The 24536-nt window shown below is 34.0% G+C and overlaps 2 protein-coding genes across 8 annotated transcripts in view; both read right to left on the bottom strand.

Moving 5' to 3' along the window:
- LOC128213701 (leucine-rich repeat-containing protein 7-like) overlaps positions 1-22568 on the bottom strand; it is a 50478-nt gene extending 27910 nt beyond the window's left edge. For 5 of the 7 annotated variants that reach the window (XR_008257784.1, XR_008257785.1, XM_052919710.1 and 2 more), the window contains exons 1-3: positions 10554-11008; positions 6821-7002; positions 253-370 (exon numbers count right to left, since the gene is read on the bottom strand). Coding sequence is in view for 5 of the 7 variants with exons in the window: in XM_052919710.1 (XP_052775670.1) it covers positions 253-370; positions 6821-6994 (292 nt within the window). In the remaining 2 variants the exon portion in view is untranslated. Of the gene's footprint in view, positions 1-252; positions 371-6820; positions 7003-10553; positions 11009-15915; positions 15999-20900; positions 20922-22499 lie in introns of those variants that run through there. The other 2 variants (XM_052919711.1, XM_052919712.1) reach the window with 2 other exon arrangements.
- A 392-nt stretch (positions 22569-22960) lies between these two features.
- LOC128215097 (ovomucoid-like) overlaps positions 22961-24536 on the bottom strand; it is a 1763-nt gene continuing 187 nt past the window's right edge. Inside the window, exons 2-4 of the mRNA XM_052921819.1 lie at positions 23813-23935; positions 23358-23474; positions 22961-23056 (exon numbers count right to left, since the gene is read on the bottom strand). Coding sequence (XP_052777779.1) covers positions 23017-23056; positions 23358-23474; positions 23813-23935 — 280 coding nt within the window. The 3' untranslated portion in view covers positions 22961-23016. The remainder of the gene's footprint in view (positions 23057-23357; positions 23475-23812; positions 23936-24536) is intronic.

The raw sequence follows: 24536 nt of genomic DNA, 5'->3' as shown, positions 1-24536 counted from the left end.
TTGAATTTTGATGCCTGGTGTCAGTTGAAAGAGTATTACTTCCTGATAACTAATGCATAAATAATGACACCAAAGGTGTGAAATAACCTATTTTGCAATTTTTCTCTTACTTTTTTCATTTTCTTTTTCTGCACATTGAACCCTTTCAAATGATACCAAAATAATATGGGGGTCACAAGGACATAGTTGTGGGTCAGATACCTTAAAGGAAACACTATTCAGAGACCTAAGGTGCCCATAGCATTTATTTACCATTTTTGCTGAGGTCTAGTTTTTCCAGACTGATAAGGTGTCCAATGGCTGCGGGGATCTGTTTGATCTCATTGTCACTCAGGCTTAACTTCCGCAGACCATGGCAGTAAAACAGCTCCTGAAGAAAAAATTGGTGAAACAGTTCAGAGGATAATTATGAATGCAACATCATATTTATTTAACAGTTTTACATTTGCACTGACAGCTACTTTGACTAGCCGCACAAACTTATGCACCTGCAACAAAGTGGAAAAGTAACAGAAGAGATAAGGCAGAAGCAACAGCCATACAACAGCTACTTTGACTTACAGGGACATATTGCCACACAGACTTACGCGCCTGCACCAGAGTGGCATTTAAATTGTCAAACAGACTATGTCCCTGTACCACAGTGGCAATGTGTGTCACACAGTCTTTTGCGTTGCACCACAGTGGCAATGTTCTGTCACACAGTCTTTTGCGTTATACAACAGTGGCAATGTTCTGTCACACAGTCTTTTGCATTGCACCACAGTGGTAATTTTTTGTCACAATCTACAGAGGGAGTGAACCAACATGCGCCAGAATATTGACAAGTCAGCCCATTTTTTTACTCAATTTAATGATGGCCAACTAAGTTCAATCTTTATAATACTGTTGGATTACACCAATTTTTTAATGGTTTTTTTTGCACGAAAATGAGCAAACATGCCACAACAGGAGGTTGTCTTCATAATGGCCACTTTGTGAGTAAATCCCTTTTGTGATTGAAACCTTTCAACTTCCATTGAAGCGATTTATTGACCTAAACCTAACATGTACTTGGGTCAAAACGCCTTTTTTGAGAAGCTCAGCTTTAGAAATTTAACATTTTTGAGGTATTCAATCCGAAAATCTGTTATTAAAAGAGAAATAATGAACAGACAGTCATTTGATTGAAATATTTATTGTCACAGCGGATAAATGGGCAAAAATGTCATTGAATGTATTTACTATTATTGTATAGACTTATACAAAACATTTGTTTGTTCAAGAATGATTTTATTGTACAAGATCTTTTTGAATATAATTAACAAATACAGTAAATGTTCTAATAAGTTTAGTCAGTTAAGTCTTTTTATTAAAGAGATAAAGAAGGTTAAAATTGAAGACTCTGAAGATGAAACACAGGCACTGCCCGGGAACAGCTGAGATCAGACCAAGAATATTACTCAAATTTGAAACTAAGACCCGGCACAATCATATATCTGCCGTTCATTATCGATCACCATATCACATGAACCCTTGTGGTTACGTGTGTTCAAACAGTATAAACCCATATTCAAAATGGTTATCAAACAAAAATTGATTTTACAAAAGCGTTATGACAGTCGGAGATAGCTGGTGACTTGAAGAGCTATGTTTGTGCTCAGCTTTGAGATATTTGGGTAAAAAACAAGGTAAACATTGCCGCTATGCCTCTTACTTATATTTCAAAATCATAGTTAAAACCTGTCATGTCCGATAAATGACTCCATGCCAAAGTAAACTCAGTCAAAGAAGGAGAGATATGGAGTGGTTTTTTTTAAATTTAAGTGCATTTCTTTTCACATCAAATAATACTGATGCCTATTTATTTAAATAACTTTGTTTCCATTGCATCTTATTTGCATCTTTAAATCAAATTCTTTTTCAGAAAACAGCAGGACTGTCATGAGAACGTAACTATAAAAAATTTTTTTATTACAGTTGAACTCAGTAAGCATGAACTCACTCAGCTCCTTTTCCTAGTGGGCTCGAATTGGTATTTTGGCCGGTCCCTTTTGAGTTCGAGTCAACGGGGGTTCAACTGTACACCTATATTCTCAAAAAAACAGACGAGTTTCACTTGTTTTTACCATTGTGAACTATTTTATCTGTTATTTTATTTTATATACATAGGTGTTGTGCCAAAGATAATTAATATAGGTATTGCCTTATATTAAAACATTGAGCACTGCTGTTTATACTTGTTCTTGTCTCTCAAAAGGATTTCACTGCTTGTCTGTTTTTCCCTGTCTCCACCGCTAACATCACCAAGGCTAATGACAATAACTCGACCTATTTTCTTGAAAAACAACACCTGGTATAATGTCTCTGATAAAAGTTTTGGCCGACAATCTCACATATACATGTACTTCAAATTGGAAATCAGTGATATTCTCCTCTAATCAAACAAGAGCTTCTTCAGGCTGGAGAGACATATATAGAGACAGGGGGCCTAATCAGGATGGCTGATGGTACTCATCATTTGTACTAGAGTCTCAATTTAACGATAAACACTTTATCAACACACTGTTCTGAATCTCAAGTATCGTTCTGTGCGTGCATTGTCAATAGCTCTGCACTTATACAGGTTATAACATTTTACAACAGCTAACAAGGCCTGTTCTGGTAGCATGCTTTCGCAATAACCTATTTGGATAATCTATAAATCTATACAGATAAAGGCTACATTCGAAGTACAATATTTAGTGATTAATCGATTTGCTTTTTACACAATTGCACCGGCGTCATGTTATATTCCTATTAAGGGAAGGAACGTCCCACCATTCTACTAGTTTTATAGCCGGGAACAAATGCTCTGTTGTACCTTTTACACTCGGCTAGCCCTGTAAGCACAGAAATTACCTGTGAAGTCGAGGGCATTGTTGTACATGAAGTTCATTGTTAATTTTTGAAATGTACCGTTTCTAAAACAATGCTTATTTAATCAGTATTAGCAATGTATAGTTGAGTCATAAATTCAAACATTATCGACTTTTTAAAAATTCTTTGTACTTGTTCAGTTCTTTATACCCCTTTTTTATCTCTAATATTAGTTTTTTCAACATTTAAAGTTTGTTCCTAAATAATTGATCAAGTCTGTGCAATTATAAATTCATATTTGGCAACGCACACACTTAAAGCTTCTTGGCTTTATTCATTAAAGTTTGCAGGAGACTTGCACAATGCTCCATCTCATCTTGCATAATCCAGTTAGAGGATTTGTGTGCATTTCAATATAAAGATGCAGACACTCTCATTCAAATCCCATTCATTGAGCTTCAATAGCTTTGTAAAGCAATCTCGAATTAATCATGGAATATGACAGGATGTTCTAACAGAATTACCTTTACAAATCCCTAATGTTGGCGTAAATATATGAATTCATTAAATTTTATGTTCCCACAATAAGCATGTAAATGCTAACCTAAAATGTAATGGCATTATTGAATGATTCTTTTGAATGTATTTCATTTATTTCCTGCTTATGTCAAGGCAGATTCAACAGAAGTTTACCCAACCTTTCTTTTTTCCTTCTTCTCTGAGCAAAAGTCAAGATCCATGTTAAGCAAACCTCTGTACATGTTAAAAGACGTCTGTGTCTATATTATTAATACTATAAATACTATAAATACTATAAATGTAATTCAGATCTTGTGATCAGGATAAGAAATCAATGGAAGTATCAACCTTACCTATTTTCATAGGGTTTCTTTTATGATGGAGACAACAAAACAGAACAGACAGAAAGAGGAAGATGGGGTCCAGGTGCCATACAAGGCATTCCAATAGACCCCTTGGTTCAAATACAAGCTAGGCGTAAACCCCAAGTATCCCAAGAGTTTCCAACATGAGGCCATCAGCTATATGTCCACAAACATCACAGACTATTACCAAAAAGTTACCTAGCTAGATTTTGCTTCTAAGTTAAAATGTAATCAACCTTTTAAGAGATGGATATTATTTATTATGCCATTTTGGCCAAGATTAAACTACCTGAAAGAAGCCATTGTTGGATACCCCCGAAACTCGATATAACTCGTTTGTACCAATGTTACCACTTTTTTGCAGAAATACAACATATTGCTATGTTTGATTGACTTATGATTAATTAAACTCAATTTCTACTTTCCAATATCCCGTAATGATTATCTACATTGGTCATCATGTCCTATCAATGCCAATTTCGTGATTGTGTAATCCATATCATTTATTTACCACGTCAAATAATACAGGCTATTTAAGAATCTTGTTAGACCTGTTAAAATCCAATTAAAGCTTAGCAATATTCAATAATGTAAGAAGAAGATTCATTTATTATTCATGTGCTAATTGTTACTTGCGGCGTTGTCAACAGACTGTAAACTTAGAAAGCATATATAACTTTTACACTGGACCTGTAAAACAATACCATAAAACAGGGACATGATTGGGTTTCGTTCAGTTTAATACCTATCAAGTTTACAAAGTACTGCATTTGTCCCAATATATGTGCCCTGTTTGTGTGATTTTTCACACCCTATAGCACTGAAAAAACCTTGTTGAAAATTTTCAGGAAAAATTAATGGTGTGTAACCATTGTTTAGTAGAACATTAGGGCACAGGTTTATAGTAATAGTGTCAGCAAGTGCACCATCATCAAAATAGTGAATGATACCCGGTACATCATTTAGGAAACGCTAAGGATCTAATATCTGTGGAAAAACTGGGCCAGATCATCTTCTAGACCTTCACATTTATAAGGCCATGTGTCAACTGTTACTCAGCAGAATTTGATTCCACCCAAGTCGTATAAGACAAAGTTGCTATCCTCAATGCTCTGCTACAGTGTTGTTCAAGTATACTGATGGGCGGTGGCACTATTTATGGTATAGGAAAGAGTTTGTTATGTTTAAAAGCAAGTTGAAGGGAAAAAATGTTAGCATATTACCATTTTTATTAATCCTTGAAGTACCCAACCCTTTAGTTTTCAAATCTCTGCCATAAGACCAAGCCTTTTTATCAGTTGTTAAAACCAGCCCACATTTTTCATATCAGGAGCCCACATCCTTTAATGGTTTTGTTCGCCTTACACACCAAGGTAAAACTTGAGAGGTGTCTTTGGTCTCGGCCCCATTTTTCTTATTAAGCTCTCTGTAAACAATCTTTGAACTACGAAATTAGTTCAATTATATCCGATTCAAATTTCAATTGGAAATAATTACTTCATTACAGAAATCATGATCAATAAAATTTCAGTAATTGATTTCTTTTCAATTCAAACTTAACTCTGACAGGAAAGAATAGTGTGTGTTGCATTACTCAAAATTATAAAGCAGTCTTCCATCTATTCCACAGTTTGCGATGTTTACAAAATATTCACCTAATTCAACAAAGGCAGCTATCATATTGCTCTTGAATGCAAATTAGCATCAATCTGTAATCCAAATCTGGCTTATGTCATATAAAATATTATAAACAGCCTCGCACCTGCAAAAATCACACACTTACATGGAAACCGTTACTCAAAGGGCAAGGACTGCATGCAATATTACACCATGTAGCTGTATATTTATATATACAATGCCTTATATCAGTATATACAGGGATGCCAACACAAATTTGTAAAGAAAGTGGAAACCAGTTCAAAATATGAGTATTTCCATCACACTATATACAAAAAATCATTTATTGTGAAGATCAAATAAAAGGCAACAATTCTAATTTTAAAGTGTTGTGGCAAAAAAGGAGGAAATCAGCTGAAAATAGGAAAATTGGCATAATATATAAATATACAACATATATACAACGCTTGTTACCAACAAGACAATTGCCCTTATGTGTGATGTGTGTCCCTTTGCTAAAAATGCTGAAAAATCATTTCTTCGAAATATTCCTCAAGAGCCTTAGTAACCTACCACCATTTTTTTCAATACGGTAAATATGCATGTGATGAGTAACCCATGTATGTGTGTACATCAGTTTTGAGTTATAACTGAGTTTGTCCATGAAGTCATATCTCCTTATCAGTAATAATCCAGACCTTCAACCACCATTGCTGCTTACATGATACCTAATCAATGAATGATGTTTAATGCAACAGTTTTGAAAAGAATATACAAAGGCCTCATTGAAGAACTTTTTCTAACATTGACACAGCTGTTTTTATAAAAAAGCTTTCCTTTTTTGCAAATCGTACATCATCAAATGCAGATACATATTTACAGTAAATTGTGTGTTAAACGATGCAATGTTAAGCAATCAATATTTTCTAACATAACAGAATGCATAAATCAACCATCAATTGTACTCTTTGAGTAAAAATAAATAATATGTATATTTCTGAATTACAATGAAAAAGATGCATCTGGATGATTACCGACACAATTCAAGCTTCAAGCAGTGAAAGTTAGAAACGGAAAAGAACTTGTGAATTGATCCAAAACTAATATACCCCGGTATACACTAATTATCAGTAGTCAAATGGAGCAAAGCTATAATAAAAGGTAAAAGTATTCTAATATTCATTGAACTTTGCAGGCTAAAGAAATTTGAGGCCAAAATTACTTCACCACTGTTGTTTTTTGGCCTTTAATACTTAAATATAAGGGTTTGGAATCAAATCCAGAAATGGTGCAGTGAATCTTTACATGTCTGTATTATAGTTGATAACATGTGTGCTAAGTTTCATGTGAATAACTTGAACACCTTTATAGGTATGGTTCAGGTTTTTAGCATGCTGACATCACAAAGTTATCAGAATACCTCAACTATTTTCCTTCAAAATCCAACAACCTAAGAAATGTCAATTAAAGTAATACCCTACCCTGGGTAGATCCTGTATCTGGTTGGAGTCGACAAGCAACTCCTCGAGCGTACGTTCAAAGTTGAACACCTCCCCAGGGACGTCATGCAGACTGCAGTGACGGTAGTCGAGCAAGCGCACATCTTCCTCGATCTTTGGCCGCAGACACGGGCACTTCTTCACAAACTTTGCCATCACTCATCCTGCAAAACAGCGCCATGGTATAGGTCATGTGGTTTACCAACAACATCAGTCATCATGTTTTACACATTTGGTCGGAATTTAAATTTTTGTATAATTTTGTGCAAAACAACAATTTTTATGCCAACAGTATCATGCTATTTTATGCCTGTGTTTCAGTCTGTAAAAGTATAGTACAACCATTTATAAAGGCAGAAGGGTGTTTCAAGAACAGTCACTAAACCTGAGGAGCAGAGCAAAGCATCGGTGACTTTTAAACAACTTTCTATGGAAATGTATTAACCAATTGTGTACTTAAAGAGTATACCTTGCAAAGTTTGGGAAATGTCGACAAAGAGGTTATCTTTCAGGAAAGAAAACACAGCCGTATTAATGCTTTATATCATTAACAATCAATACTTGCATAACAAATGGATATTGATACACAAATATTTGTGTTTCAAAAATATCAAAATTTAACCTTAGTGTTAATTTGTTACAATTATAGTGAAAGTACTAATAACTAAGCCAACCCTAAGTTCACCTTACGTCCACAAGGTCTCAAGATTTGTAAAACACCTTAACATGGGTGACTTGTGGGAAGAGTCAAAAACAGACCAAACAGGGTAGACTTTAACAAACACACGATCAAAGGCCAAACTTGAACAAACAGCCAGGGCAGACCACATAAACACACCCATACAAAATGAGCAAACAGGGCTTGAAGAGTTTCTAAAATATTATAAAGAGACAGGTACAAGCAAAATATTTAACATGATTTGATACATTTACGTAGAATGTACGTTCAAATAGTCCTTACCTTAAACAGAAATGACAACGGATCTTAGACAGTACAACTCTTACACTACCTCATCATAGGTCAAAATAAAAGAATCAACATTGTCAAAGATCAAATTGAAAGAAATCAACATTGTCAAAGCTCAAAATAAAAGAATCAACATTGTCAAAGCTCAAAATGAAAGAAATCAACATTGTCAAAGCTCAAAATGAAAGAATCAGCATTGTCAATCCCAAAATCTTGAGGCAAAACATATTTTGAAACTGAGATTCCTTCTTTACCAGCGGTTAAACCTACACATTTACATATCTTTACTATGACTTGTCATTTTATACAAGCAAAATGTACAGAATCAATATTTGGAAAGTATAAATCTCAACTTTAATCCAGTTCACTTAACAAGATAAAATATCTGATACCATGAAACTTTCCCTCCACGGTCAATTAGTTGTCAATCGGTCAAGAAATCCACCGCTAATTTTATTTACATTAGGTATTACAGAGATCACAACATTCAAGTATTAAATGACAATATAACCAGCACCTGTCATAACTCTTATGATCCTGAAATGGTCTGGATATCTCACCGACAATTATTGAACTCCAACCTGACACAAAAGTGGCAAACTCCAATAAACTTCAGACCATTGGGCAATTCCTGTCACTCTTGGCCAGAGTGTAGGTAACACAGTCAGATTTATGTGTAGCAAACACAATATATAGTATACTTAACATTATACATAACAATGTTACATAAAATATGTTTAAAACCGGGGAAAAAATAAGCCAACTTTCGTAACTACCATGACATTGCGTATAAGATAGTTGATTACATTACAAGGACCTCGATCAAACTATGGTACATCATAATTATATTTCAAGTTTCACAATCATTGTATTTGTCAATGAGATGTGTATCTTCAACATTGACTGCAAGCTTTGGCATGATATTTTACATATTCAATTTATATTTCAAATATTTTGATTAGAGATGGAACAGTTTACACCTATCATGTCATGATCTTTTAATCAGACGAGATGAAAAGTCGAGGTTGTAATAAGAAAGAGAATGGACAGTGCAGACATGGTTCTACTAATTACATAAAGATTAGGACTATAAGTCATTGATATTCAACACAAAAGTGAAATTCCCACCATTAATGGTCAAGTATCAACCTACAGCCAAGACATTCGGTTTAATCTTCCGAATGAACAATACCAAAAATACTTAAATTAAATAATCAACTCAGCAAATATTTTCAAAGGTCAGACATCTTATACTATATAAGAAAAATAGTATATTAGAAATTAATTGGATACAAAAATCGAAAAATTAATCTGACTTAATCTTGTAAAGACTGATATATTGTTACATACAAAATTTATGCTAGATTAGTATTTACTATTGAAATATTTAAGTTCATTAAAATAGCTTTGTATTAAATAAACTTGTGAGTGCCAATATAAAACTGAAGAAGTATTTCAAAATACAAAACAATAAGTCAAATGATTTATATGCCATAACTAAACCTACCCTTGTACATGGGTCAAAGACGTTTTTTAATTCAATACCCACTGAATGTCTTGATTGATTATCGACAGACAACTAATTGGAAACCCTGGTTCAACAAACTGGCTAGAATAAAATTAAAAGTATCAAACAATTATGGTTTGACAACACATAAATCATTAAAGATGCCCCTTTTCTACATGCCGACTTCAGAACATTTTATATATATTTTACATTTAGTATAAGCAGTAGTAAGAACTGGATAGGTAGCATATTGCTATAAAATTATTTTTTTGTTTCAAGTGTAGCAAAGCAGAATAGCAGTTTACTGTAACAGATGTTTGATGTACAATTTCTACCAAGAATATTAAAATATAAACACATATGTTGTAACACACACAGTCATATATAGACTTTAGAAGTTATAATGATATTCAAATTTCTTGAAGGAAAATGATTTAAAAGTAGCAAAATGTATGGCAACATTAATACGGTCAACTGACTGTGACAAATTCACAAATACATCAAAAGATTCAAATTGTCCAGGCATGTGATAGCATCTGCTTGTCAAACTATTTCACAGGCAATTTCAGCTTCATTACCTGCACAAAATCAGAAAACGTCAGGCAAAATAAACATTGTAGACAAACCATATTAGAAGTTTATTAAACCGAACATAATTCTGTTTCTGACTATATATCTTTTCCAGAAGCTGACTAATAGAACATGTATATCTGGATGACATTTATTTATGAGTACAATCATAATGGAACAAAAACAGTTTACACTAAGAATTATTGCTAGCAGTTCATCCAGATTCTGGTTGAACTAAGAGAAATATTGCTACAAAGAAACAACATTATACATAAATGTACAATCATTAAATGTCACAAGAAACGGACAATTTATACCTGAAGACAATTATCTTTTGACCATCTTTCAATGGTTAACTAATGTCAGTAAAAAATCATTAACATTAATGTCATTATTTAAAAGTACTGGGTAAAAACAGATGAAAATTAAATTTCGACCTTTCTGTGATAAAAATAAAAATAAAATGCTTTTAAATTTGTTGTTAATATTACAAGTTATTGTTTTCTGTTATTTTCTGTTATTATTACTAACAAATTTCATATTTATACATAGATATATTGCAGGTATCACAGTTTACTATGGACATATCATAATACACACATTCACTATACATTAAACACATTTTATTATAAGGAAAAAATAATAATAATCAAAATCTAATTAAAAATTACCTTTTGTATTCAAATCCATGAATTAATTGGCTTTATTTCACAATGTACTCAAAACTTAGATAATCCAACTCGAAACTAAACATTAAACCATAAAATAAATTTAACCCACACAGATATCCAATTTCTTCCTTAATTCTTCATTATTATTAATATTAACAAGCCACTCCAATATCCAAACTTTGATAAATCATAATTTCACAGATAAAATTCTTCCAAAATTATAACTACACAATAAATCCTGTTTTTCACAATAACAATTAACTAACTTTTCAATTTTCGCCCTAATAAGTAAACTGAGAATGACATACTCCGTCGTATAAGATTTCAATATTATAACGTAATTTTGTAATTTGTGATCAATAAGCACATGCACAGGACTCTCCTGATAGAATGTGTACACAATCACGGTGACAGTTTGCTCTGGCTATGTACGAGACACTACGCTTATCTATAACCCTGCCACCCGCTCTACCACGCTCAATATCCAATCTATTGTAAACACTATGCACCATTAAATTAACGATCCTTTTTTGGGGGGTTGTCCTCACTATTAAAGACAAACTTTGAAGGCAAGAGTAATTTATGGAAATAAAGCGCGATGTACAAAATTTAAAGGAAAGAATAAACATGATACCATGTGCTGTATTGATAACACGATTTCTTGTATTTGTAATTCATAAATACGATAAGGTTTACGCTATTTTAAGATGTCTACAAATTTAACCTTATCTTCTACGCTTAGGTCATAATTTGAGTTTAAATTCAACTGCTTGTTACAGCAGGCCCAATCATGAAGATATGATCATAAATGAAAAAGTTATAATTGTTAAAATCTGAATAAGATGGAAATTCTTTTATAAATTAAACTAAATATCAAATAGAACTAATCATATCAATCCTTATTTACAAAGTTAACAATATAACAAAAGTATACAAACTTTTAGTAAAATAAATGTTTTTCTATATAGGAAAAAAATACAAAGTAAACCTAGATGATAGAAGTTCTGAAATGTATCGAAACATTAAGAAGACGAGTCAACATGTTGATCTTCGTTTAATGAGGGTCACTTTCCTTGGACAAAAGAATTCAATCTCATAAAAAAACATTAAAGGGAAAATTTCAATGACTTAAAAGAATACGAAAATGTGTGACCATGAACTAAGAAAGGCAATAAATTGGATTTCACCTAAAATAAAAACACCAGGCCATGAAGAAAAAACTTTACACTTTACCGTGACTGGCAATAACCATAAAATGATAAATGGAAAATTTTAATCAACAAATCTTCGCCCCCAGTGAACTGCAAGTATAACAGCTACACATGTTTGGTCAACGGATTGGCCTTAACCACAAAAATTGTCACATAAAATATGTAACCTGTCAAAATATGAAATATATAAATTGCCATAATTGGGTGTCTTATCTGTTTGAAAGAACTTTTTTCATAATCAAAATTATGATCTTTGTTTCAGCATGACACAAATGAAATTATACATGACATAAAAATTCCAAGCCAGGTTCAAATCAGTATCTCTTACATATGAGTCAACATGCTATTTCCTCTGTCAATACAATGACAAATACTGACCAACACTGGCAATACTGCCCTTGAAATGTTATCTGAATTTTATTTTATTTGCCTTAACCGGATATTAAACTGACACCATGAGCAAATAATGATTTCCACAGCAACCGGTCATGAAATAAATGAATGGCAACAGAACACCTAATTTGCGCCCTACATGATTGTACTTTTTCTAGTTTACAATGTAGAACCTTAATCGTTTTCCTCAAATACACCATTTATCAATTTTCAAAGCTATTATATTATACAGTCTACCAGAAATTTGAGTAGTCAAAGTTAAGAAATTTTATTTTATTCTGTAATTTCATGTTTATCATGAGAAGTACTTTAATTTCTAAAATTTACCAGCTCTTAACATATCTATTACTGATATTCGGTTAGGAGATACTAGTACTCTGAAATATGCACTGAGACTAACGCCCATTTACAAGTTAAAACCACACATTCTTAAAACTTTATGGGAACCATCCCAGGAGTGCTTCTTCATCTTGAATAGTATCTAAACTAATGCTTGAACTCTCTCAACATGTAACCCATCTTTCAGCATGCAAACTATGGCATGAACTCTCTCAGCATGTAAACTGTGGCATGACTTTTCTCATCATATGAATTGTGAAACAAACACCTATCATGTGATTGTAGCATTAACTCTTTAATCATGTGAATAATGTGGCATGAACTCTCTTCAAGTAAATTGAGGCATGAACTCTCTCAGCATGTGAACTATGGCAAGAACTCTCTCAGCATGTGAATTGCTGTATGAACTCTCTCATCAAGTGAATTCTGGCATAAACTTTCTCACCACGTACACTGTGGCATAAATCCTCTCTCATCAAGTGAATTGTGGCATGAACTCTATCAGAATGTAAACTGTGGCAGGAACTCTCTCATCATGTAAACTGTGGCATGAACTCTCTCAGCATATGAACTGTGGCGTGAACTCTTTCAGCATGTGAATTGTGGCATGAACTCTCTTGGCATGTGAATTGTGGCATGATTTCTCTCAGCATATGAACTGTGACATTAACTCTCTCAGCATATCAATTGTGGCATGAACTCTTTCAGCATGTGAATTGTGGCATCATTACTCTCAGAATATGAACTGTTGCTGCACTCTCTCAGCATGTGAACTAGTGTAGCATGAACTCTCTCAGCTCTCTCAGCATGTTAAGTTAATGCATTAGCTATCTCAAAATGCAAACTGTTCTCCTTGACATTTACTTTGCCTATTATCTTCATGAAATATGTCTGTAAGGACCTGAAAATACAGAAAGTGTTTGACATTGTTTTGGAAAGGCGAAGGACGATAAGCATAAAATAAAACTTTTAATGTAAATTTGTCTCATGTTGCCCTTCCTAAACGGGGTTTTCAAATATGAGTGGCATATATAATCCCACCACAAAGCCATTGATCATTACCTTGAATGGTGAAACTCAATGCAAATGTTTTAAATGGGAGAGAAATCACCCTTTTAACAAGTTGGGTTTGAAAATTACAGGTTTTCACAGCTAACTTTAAATTTTCTTGATAGATGTGTCAAAGATTTCAGTTTAGAAAGATAGCAAGTGAATAGAAATGCCAAATGTGGTCATTATGCGGTAGAATATAAATAATACATCTCTCAAAAGAAATATAAATCTTTGACTTAATGCGCATCTCAGTTTCACTTGACCTCATTTTACATATAAAGTCGAGGACAGTTTATAATCATCTGCTTGTCTTTTTGTTTGATTGAAAGGGCGACAGGGCATCCTGCAGCCAGCAGATACTTTTGAATTTACGTATTTGGACATCGTTGAAGTAAATTGATGAATCATTGCATAAGAAATGCAGTGGAATCTTTAATTGAAATTATATTCATAGAGGCAGTGATAAAAAAATAAGCAAAGGTATAAAACTACATGCACTTTGATACCATACTGAACATAGTATTAATTATCACAAAAAAAAGACATCAGTTAAATAATTGGAAATATTTCACAAATACTCCCAAACAAAGCATCTTGGCAGTCCCTGCTGCTCAATGTCAACAAAAGGCCGACTCAACAGACAGTCCAACTGGGTACCCTGCCAAAATGAAGGGATCTAACACAAAACCGGCTGAAAAAGTGCACCTTACTTGTAAACAAACTCTGATATTAACAATGGCTATCTCTTTTTGCAAACATTCAGAATACCTCTGAACTTTGATCTTAAATCATTAGATCAATATTGATTATAGAAGCCTGGATGAATTTATCTAATGTCATGAATCAATTGAATAGATTTAAAAATCTGTGAAAAGTCAATGTTATTAAAAAGAATTTAAAAAGTTTCCCCAGATAAATATCTGTTTATGATTAATTATTGCACATCCAGACCCACTGATAGCTCATACGTCATTTAGTTTCAAACCCAGGCCAAATTACATTATAAAAAATAAATATATCATCTCATTTTAAGTCCATGAAAACTTGTCATTTATGTATATGATAAAAAAATAAGTACAAAAACAAACAAAAATAGAGATAGTAAATTTAGTGTGCAGACATTTTTTATATAATGCATGGTCATGTTTTATGACATCATCTTCTTAATTATGGGACGTCATTTCAGTCTTCGTTGTTAACCACCAGCCCAAAGCCCAGAGCTAGGGATTTTGTCTTCGGGCTAGCAGAAAAACCTCGACAGTAGCCAGATCAGGCTAGTGCTTTTTAAATAACAGTATTGACTAAAATCTATTTCTAAACAAATAACTAATAAAAATCTAATCATTTTGTCCGAAAAATGACTTCAGAATTGTGAGTTATTTATTATTTTTGCACAATACAATGATGTCATGACAGCTTGTGCACATCACCTGAATCACTACAACGCTTATTTAACCCTTAAGCTGATGATGGCGATTTTAAAGGTTGCAAACAGCTTGGAACCAGACCAGACACTGAGTAACTCGGCGCCTGGTCAGGTTCCAAGTTGTTTGCCACTCAGTCAGTATATCCCCAAAGTTTTAAGTAAATTGAAAGAAATTTAGAATAAACCAGACGACATTTTTAAGCAGACGACAATTTACCCAGCATGCAAAGGGTTAATTGTAATAGAAGTAACTCTAAAGGATTTTTTTTCTTTTTCGATGCTACCTGTGAAAAAAACATGGGTTAATGTTTAAGTGTGTTACTACTCATTTGATACCCAAACCATGCTCTGTTAACCTGTATATCACTCAAGAATGTAAAACATATTTCTTAAGTAACAAATTCACAAGTTCAAAGTGATGCATAATCTTCAAATGGAAATTGCTTTCCTACCCGAATAAGAATTTAGCATAAAAGTCTTCAATAGGAACCTTTCTAATTAAAGGTCTGCTCTGATTATGAAGCTACAGCCAATTACTGATCAAAATGAAAATACCTGACACAAAATCAATTAATAAATGTTGTGGTACACAAAAATATGCAAGCAACTCAATGCAAGGGTGAATTGTAAACAGAAATTTAGAAAAGCACTCTTTATTCTTGGTAGCACAGCAGTCAATAATATTGACGCCAAATCACTTCCATGTTCTGTTTACTCCAATAATAATATTAATTACTACAATGAGGACGAATCAGGGATTAACTGTTTGTTGAGGAAAAGCCAGCTGTTTCAAGTCAAACAAAAATATAAGAACCATTCAAAGAGGTGAATAAAAAAAAACCCACTAAGGTAGGGTCCTTTCCACTGAATGCAGCTACAATTCTTTTAATCAAGTAAGTCTATACATTCAAAATTTTGAGGGTAATAACTTATACAATACCATGAGGTCATGAGACTCCATCCACCAGAGTCCAGCAGATTGAACCCAACTTAGGATCTTGTGGTCTGCATCCAGGAATTTACCTGAAAATCAGACAAACTACAGGTAACAAAGATGAAAATTGGTTAAGGTGGTCAAATGGATGTAAACTTACACAGACATGTTTGTCAAATGAACAAAAATAAATAAAAGGAAAACAAGAGCACTAAAGTGGCTGGGAGTTTTGAGTCAAAAAGCCACATAACTCAACACTGATTAAAGCCCCCGTTATGCGCCCTTCTGCCCATGTATCACTGTGACTTATAATACTGTCATGAGTTTAATGATTGTGTTTTAACTAAACTTCATGCGATTTCCTTATTTGTTTAGAAGAACACATGCCCAGATAGATGCACTAGGGGGTCTTTTTGTGGATATTATGTCTAATTCTGAGATATCAACAATGGTTAACCAGACTGAAAACTGGTCTAGATGCAGCTTATTCCACTGTTAACGCCATATCACTCTAAATATAAGATATACAAGTAAAGAATCAACTGTTACATGGTTTCTAAACTTTTTTTTAATGATTTTATTTTGTGCAAGACTGCTGATTACATCTTTTTTTTAAAGATTGAACTTAAAAAAATACTCAAACTTTAGAAAATGTTGTTGACTAAATCAATGAATATATTCAGTTTCAAGTCTTTGAGACAAACAAATGGTAGAAAAAGGTCAGAATCTTAAGTTGAGCTACTTTCCATTGAACAGTACTTCTTTGATAAATAATTCAAAAGCACTTAAGACATTATACTGACTGGAGCCATTCCTGTAATACTGGGCTCCACCAACATGCATTAATTGACTTTTGACACTTTATTAGCATATATAGATGACATACGATAGGATAACAGTGCTCAAAAGAACTAAGAAGTTTGTTTAAGTATTAACCTGTCAACTAACTCCCCTATGGTGATTTTTGGACAATTGAAATGTTTGGGGCGCAAAAACATCCATTCTTTGTACTTGTATATATGTCATATTTATAACACCCTGGTATGTGAAACACAAGAACTTAAGTGAAACAGATTTTTTAATCAATTGCTTTTATTTCCTTTTTGCTGTTAAGCGAGTAAAAAACCTCCAGCAAATATTTTTGTTAATTTCATAAAATTACCTGTTTCGTACCTGTACGCTGTTAACAAATGGCAAACAATACAGATAATAAAAAACAAAAAAGTTGTGAGTCAGTGTCAACATTACCCTGGACCCAGAATCATAGAAAATACCCAGGAATACCTGGTTTGAGGTAGCACACCCCTCCCCTAATGAAATCCTCCACTTTAAACTCTTTAATTCTTATACTTTAGCCTACGTTGTTAATTAAAGCACAGGACTACAAATCTTTTGAGGGTTTCAAGGTACAGGATGTATTCATCCAGAAGCACATTTATTTTTTCTTTGTTTTCATTAGCTATCATTTTTTACAGAAGTTCATATTGTATTTACATTAACAAGAGCGCCAACTGTCAAAATATATGCACGCCCTAAAATTTAGGAAACCAAGTTTGGTTATATTAGTGGTGATACATATATGTTTAGCCAAATTTAGAGAGCGGACAATGTCAATTCAGTTTTTACCAATTAAAGAGTCATATATCCAGATTGACAGAGGCGACATGGCTGGTTATCAAACCTGAAAGAGTTATTCAATTCATATCTCTCTGACCAAATTTGGTGATGATTGGACGAAGGCTTCTGAAATTATTGTTGGACAAGACCAATTTTAGGTCATTTCTATAATTGAAGAACAATAACATAGTTTGAAATGATGCCAATCAAGGTCTCTTTGCCTTAGAACCTTTCTTTTTAAGGAGGAATGATATACTGTACAGTGACAAGAATTTAATTATTATAGCTGCAGATTTATCGTTTTGACAACTTTTTTAGCTTTTGTCTTAGAATGAGCCAATTTTGGCATAAACGTCTGGAACCAGTGATACAAGACTGCTGACAAAAGATCCGATCTCAGTTTATCTCATGATATGTACATTCGAAAATTGATGTTTTATGGCTGAAGTGTTTATAAAACGCTTTACGAAAAATGCAATTTTCAGGCATTTTACCAACCAATTACTAATAAGATCTGTTTTGTTGTGCTTTATCTAATATGACTGAATTGAAGGCATTGATGCCAAAATCAGCTGATTCTGAGACATAACAGAACTGATAATCTGTGAGAGTGCAACTTTAAACAAAAAGAGGATAAAAAAACAATACAGAGTCACAGTTTAATGCTTGACATGGAATATATTACACAATGCCATTATTGTTTAAGTCTAAAGTATAAATTTAGAGACAAAAAGGTAAAATAATATACAAGCCGATTCCGTTTTACAAATTAACAAAGAATGAAGATGTGTACATGGAGGTCTTATCACAAAGCTAACATTAGGGTATTATATGTTTTTGAAAATCACTGTTCATCTAATACCTTGTAAATGCCGTTTACATGTTTACCAATCCTTATCCATTCTTGTATCCTACAATGGATTAGGATCAATGATAAATCACAGGTTTATATCAATAAGGCAAACAGATCGATAAACCTGACTCGCTGAATTGAGCACTAACACGGACCCTTGATCCTATCTACCGAAGATAACTCAGGAATTCTCAGGCTTTATTAAGAATCTGTCATACTGATCAGTTTTAAAATACTTGTTACATTTCAGGTAAAATCAAATAAGAGCAATATTATGCTAAATAATTTAACAAATGATGTACCGTGTTCTCAATAAGAACTGCATGGTTGCCAGTTTAAAGCTAGGACCACTTTAAACTAAACTTTGGCCTGTAAACATTTTTTCAACAATAACACAACAAATGCATGTGAAATTTACATAATTTTATGACGCTTATACAAGATAAACCTGCCATTCGCTTATAAATGACACCAGTCCGAATCTCTGATTTTGAGTAGAAATAAAATCTGATAATAATAAAGAAGTTTTATTCAAACAGTCGCACAGAAAATTCACATGTTCATACAGTTTGAAAGTAAAATGTTTACTTTCCATGTAGAAATTGAACTTAAAAGTTTCATTCTCCTATGTTTTGCTTATAATAAGACAATGTTTTTATGCATTCTAGTTCATTTATTGTTCACAATACCCAAGAGGTTTTGCTACTTTTTTCAATATATTTTTATATAAGCTGTATCCAGTCTCCTCCCTGTGTGATCGGAATGGGAGTACACATCTTATAGACCACTGTGTGATCAAAAGGGGATTACAGTGATCAAAGGGAATTACACACCATATAGACCACAGTGTTATTGGAAGGGCATTATACACCATATAGACCTCTGTGTGATCAGAAGGGGATTACACAACATATAGACCACTGTGTGATTGGAAGGGGATTACACCATACAGACCACTGTGTGATTGGAAGGGGATTACACACCATATAGACCACAGTGTGATCGGAAGGGGAGGTGTGTAGACCACTGTGTGATCGGAAGGGGATTACACACCATGTAGACCACTGTGTGATCGGAAGGGGATTACACACCATATAGACCACTGTGTGATCAGAAGGGGATTACACATCATATAGACCACTGTGTGATCAGAAGGGGATTACACAACATATAGACCACTGTGTGATTGGAAGGGGTCATCACACATCATATAGACCACAGTGTAATCGGAAGGGGATTACACACCATACAGACCACTGTGTGATCGGAAGAGGATTACACCATATAGACCACTGTGTGATCGGAAGGGTATTACACACCATATAGACCACTGTGTGATCAGAAGGGGATTACACCATACAGACCACTGTGTGATTGGAAGGGAATTACACACCATACAGACCACAGTGATAGGAAGGGGATTACACACCATATCGACCCAACAGTTTTTAACTGGTTAAATTTGGTTTAAATGTACACAAAACAACGAAGGTTGACAGTGGATGAAGATCCAGATAGTGTCAACATAAAATACCATCTTTCAAAATAATTGAGTATTTCAATATTAAAGGAATTACATTTCTTTTTACAATTCAAATGACAAATAGTAAAATTATTTAATGTTTTACGAGTACAACGTTTTCAGTGGTTGCGCTAATGTCATGTGTTTGCCGCTCTGTTTCAGTTACTGTGAGTCAGTGGCGTACCAAGGCTTTCTCCAATACCCCTGACTAAAAGAATTTAGATTCCCCTCGAAATGGCAAGTACTAACAATAATGAAGCTGGATTTCTGCCAGGATTTTCCGAAGGCTTGTCGGGACTCAGGGTATCAGAGGGGTGTGTCCTCCCAACGCCAAGGTTTTTTTTTTAAATTGTAGTGCAAATTCCTAGCTTAACTTACCAAATATATAGTCCAACTATAAAATTGTCGTTTTTCATATATGTTTTTGTATTCCTGAAAGTTTTTTACTGAATAATTGCACATGGTAGTGAGCATACATGTGATAACGTCCCGGACGTCCGGGATTATCCCGGAAATCGTATCTCTGTCATGGAGTCATGGAGGGTGCATGTTTGTCCGGAAAGTCATAAAAAAAAATAATCTCAGAATCGATTATCTTAATTTTACCAATGTAAGTCAGCTATTTTGCCTGTCCGGGACACTGGTCGTAAAACACCTGTTGACACTAATCCGTTAATTGGTACGTGTGTCGTCGAGGTCATCGTCATCGTTAATCACCCGATAATTGATCTATTGGCCTATTGTTGTGCTTAACAAGTCAAAGGGGGTTCTTGTATACAAATTCATTGCTTTCATATGGATTTGTTTGGTCTTATGAATGATAGCTTTTAATTGATGAATTGATATTTTTCACACATTTTACCGACAAATGAGCATGAAGGTAAGTTCAAAGAAAATTACAAAATGAGTAAAAAACAAAATTAAAATAAAACAACATCCATATTCCATTCAAATTTCAAAGTCGATACGTCGTTATACTTTAAAGTTTAAACAACTTACGCGTCCATAAGGCATTTTAGTGTTTTGAACTTTTTTTCGAACTATCTTTGTGTATATTATTCATATCTTGGATTATCATTAGGAAAACAGGTGCCTGTATAGTTGTTTATTTCCTGTTTTGATGAAACCGAAAGTAGACTGCATATCCTCCTGGTTAGCACTTCATTTAAAGCCTGGGAAAATATCTGGTGGTTTTATTTTTTCAAGAAAATGCAGAAAAAAAAAAACCATGTCAAATAAAAAATACGTCTTGGCAGTCAAAATAGATACATTTTCCTGGACATTAAAAACGCCTAAAATAGCTCCAGATATGCTCTAGAATGCACCACAGACGTTCCCCATTTAAAAAAAATTCAGGGGGGGGCATGCCCCCGGACCCCCCTAGTGTGCATTGACATTACGACGAGTGTCCCGAATCGACCCAAGAAATTATCACATGTATGGTAGTGAGAAGAAATATTTATATTGACACTGTTGATTTACCAAGTTTAATGTGAAAAACACAACCTCCCTGCAGTCTGCCGTCCATGTTCATAAAAAGGGTGGAGATCACATGAAGATGGGAGATGGATGATGATGCTTCAAGTGAAATGTGACATGTATGCCTTCTGGCAATCAGCTCCAACCGTTATGATATAAGCTAAGCACGTGATTATAAAGCCGACACGCCTGCTTGCTATTGGTCAACTATTAGAAAAGAGTCAATTGTGTATTGTCAATATTGATAATTGTTTTGATAAGGCTCAACGCTGTGGGGATTTAGGCATGTCAGTGCAATTAAGGCTTGTCGGTTATGAGTATCGCCGGGAAAAGGTGCGTCGGGCTAAACAACTGGCAGAAACCCTATCCGACCACTTTATGGAGTATCCTACATATATACATGATACTTTACACTGTCGTAAAATTACAAGTGAAATCACATTCTGAGTGGTTGAATACTTACTTTATATCTGTTATCAGACTCAGTAAAAGTCCTACGGCAGGGGATACTGATCTCACTCTCACCCTATATATTACATAACACGTACACTAAGACCAAAATAAAGAAATAACTTAACACCTCCATCTTTTCAACACCTCCATCAAGTGTACAGGCAAACAGTTGAAAATGCTTCAAATATGCCACTGAGTGACTGTCAGTTCTTTAATAATGCTAATAGTGTTTGATTTTTTCCAAAATAAGAGAATATTATTTCTTTACATATGCAGTAATTCTCTCCAAACTCCTATCACTATACAGTAGAAAGAGAAAAGTAAAATCGCTTGTACATGTATGGCCATCTTTGGTCTGCACTTGTTCATTTTGGCGTATTCTTATCATATCATATTTTTCCTCAAATAAATTTTTGAATAAAAAAGGTCACTTTGACAGTTTTATTGCGCTAGTTCAACGTGCTAAATTAATCTAAATATTTTTGGTTCGAATGTTAAGAGTACGAATCGAAGTAAATTGCAAGGTTGAAAACTTCCCTTACTTTCGCTTTACCACGGTTTTATAGGTCCGTACAGCTTTACTGGTGCACGTACTTAACGTTTAAATGTGAAAATCAACAGTTGGGAGGAAATAGTTCTATTCTGATAGTTGCCAGTTACCTTTACCTTAGCGTAAAAGGACAAAATCCAGGAATTGATAAATCAAATGTTCAGCGCCTTTTGTTTGCGCACGTGACCAAACACCTGTCAATATTAACAGGTACCGTCAAAACGGTAAGCGATTCAATTCAAATGTGCTTAGAAGACGGACAGCATTTACTCCCCCTAGCGTTGGTGCATCATTAAATCATCTACTTAGTGGGGCATATAAATGAGAATGACAGAGAAAGTGATTGAATAACATTGTATTGTTATAAGGAAAATATTGAGCATGTTTATATACGTATATGCTCAAGACGTAGTCGCACATGTAAATTAAGCAACTGTATTTAAATGGTTCTGTAATAATTTACGGTCACTCACGGCTCATTGAATTTTTGAAAATGTTGCCGTTGAGTTCAACCACTGGTGACAGGGAGACGTTTTAATTGATGAAAAAGACACAATTCCAGTGATTAGGATGCAAACTTTATTAATATATTTCAGTTCAATGCGAACATATACCGGCGTTTAGTAGCACTAACTACTGATCACAAGCTCCATCGCTGGCTTTCTCCACTCCCCTGAAAGAAAAACAATGACTGATTACATCAACAGCTCGTAAATTGTATACGTATGACCCTCAGTATTTACATAAATAATAGACATCACATTGCTTCGTTATTATAATATGCACCACTAAGTAACAATTTAAATAATTAAACAAACTAAGCAGAAATACTGAATTACATATGCATGGAAGAACTAATCATGAAATAACAGCTTTCATCACACAAAAAAAACATATATTGTAAAGAATTAATGACTACTGAGTATTCTTCATAACTTGAGCGTGATATAAACTAAATTACATTTGATACTTACTTGCAGTCCAGCCTGCACTCGTTGCCATAGGTGACCCCGTCCTTGCCGCAAACGGGGTCATAATTCAGTGTGCAAATGCATGATGGGCACGGGCCGTCAGACTTTTTTTGTGTATTTCTGAAAATAAGAATTATAAGGCCATCATGTGAATGTTTTCTGTGTCCTAACTGGCGCCAAGTAATGCACCGATTCGATCATTTTTTACCCTCGAAGTAGGTGCACGCTGGTAGTTAGTCCGAATTGGGCAGCCGCGAATGGAAACGAATGATGTATTCAAGTAAATAGAGGCCGCTTACCTCACGTATACGTAATTAAAAATTAACGACCCCTTTCAAATAATATATGTTGTTTTGCCATGAAGATTCTTAGATGGAGAACGCTGTATATATTATCCCATATCACATGAGGTCAAACTAAGTCAAATGCAGTTTACAAAGATGTATACATGTACATACGCGCAATTCCGTACACAATCGTTAGGATAGGTCTTGTTGTCCCTCCCACATACGGGGTCATAGTTTTTGGGACACGCGCAGGCACTCCTGCCTTGGGTAACTGTCAACACAGAAAGAAAAGTGCTTATTTAAAAAAAGAAAAAAAAAGCTTGTATATATAATACGTATGTTGCTATAAAACGTGTTATTTTGTTACATTTTTATTATAACCTGAATATTCATGGGAAAGTGTTCTTTCATAAAACAAGTTCAGTTTTCACGTACATTGAGAAATACTAACATTGAGTTCCGAGCTAATACAACAAATCGTTTTTAATTTCCCTTCTATTTTGATAAAAAATAATAGTACTGCAAAATATACTGACTATTGTACTGTTGTCGCTGCGATGTACAATTGTATTTGAAAATATAATTGAGACATAACTTTGAATCGTATTCGTCTTAAGATGATATCATGTGATTACATTTGTATGCCTACTAAACGCCAGCTCCGCCACATATCGGTGGTGCAAAGAAAATGAGCTGTCCAAACTTCCGTGGTGCAGCTTTGCCTTTTTGTTTATTTATTCACACATAAGTATGACGTATGACTTATATTTCATCTGATATTTTTTATTAAATGGACATACATAATGTATTTCCGAAAATCGGAGAATGTAGTACCGTGTAAGATCACTTTTACTACATATTGGCTACAATTCCGTTTTTATGCAGTACGATTTGT

Source organism: Mya arenaria, chromosome 13 (assembly GCF_026914265.1).
Source record: "Mya arenaria isolate MELC-2E11 chromosome 13, ASM2691426v1".
In the NCBI taxonomy this organism is placed as follows: Eukaryota; Metazoa; Mollusca; class Bivalvia; order Myida; family Myidae; genus Mya; species Mya arenaria.
Note: the sequence above shows the minus strand (reverse complement) of the source record. Positions and strands in the feature narration are given on the sequence as shown.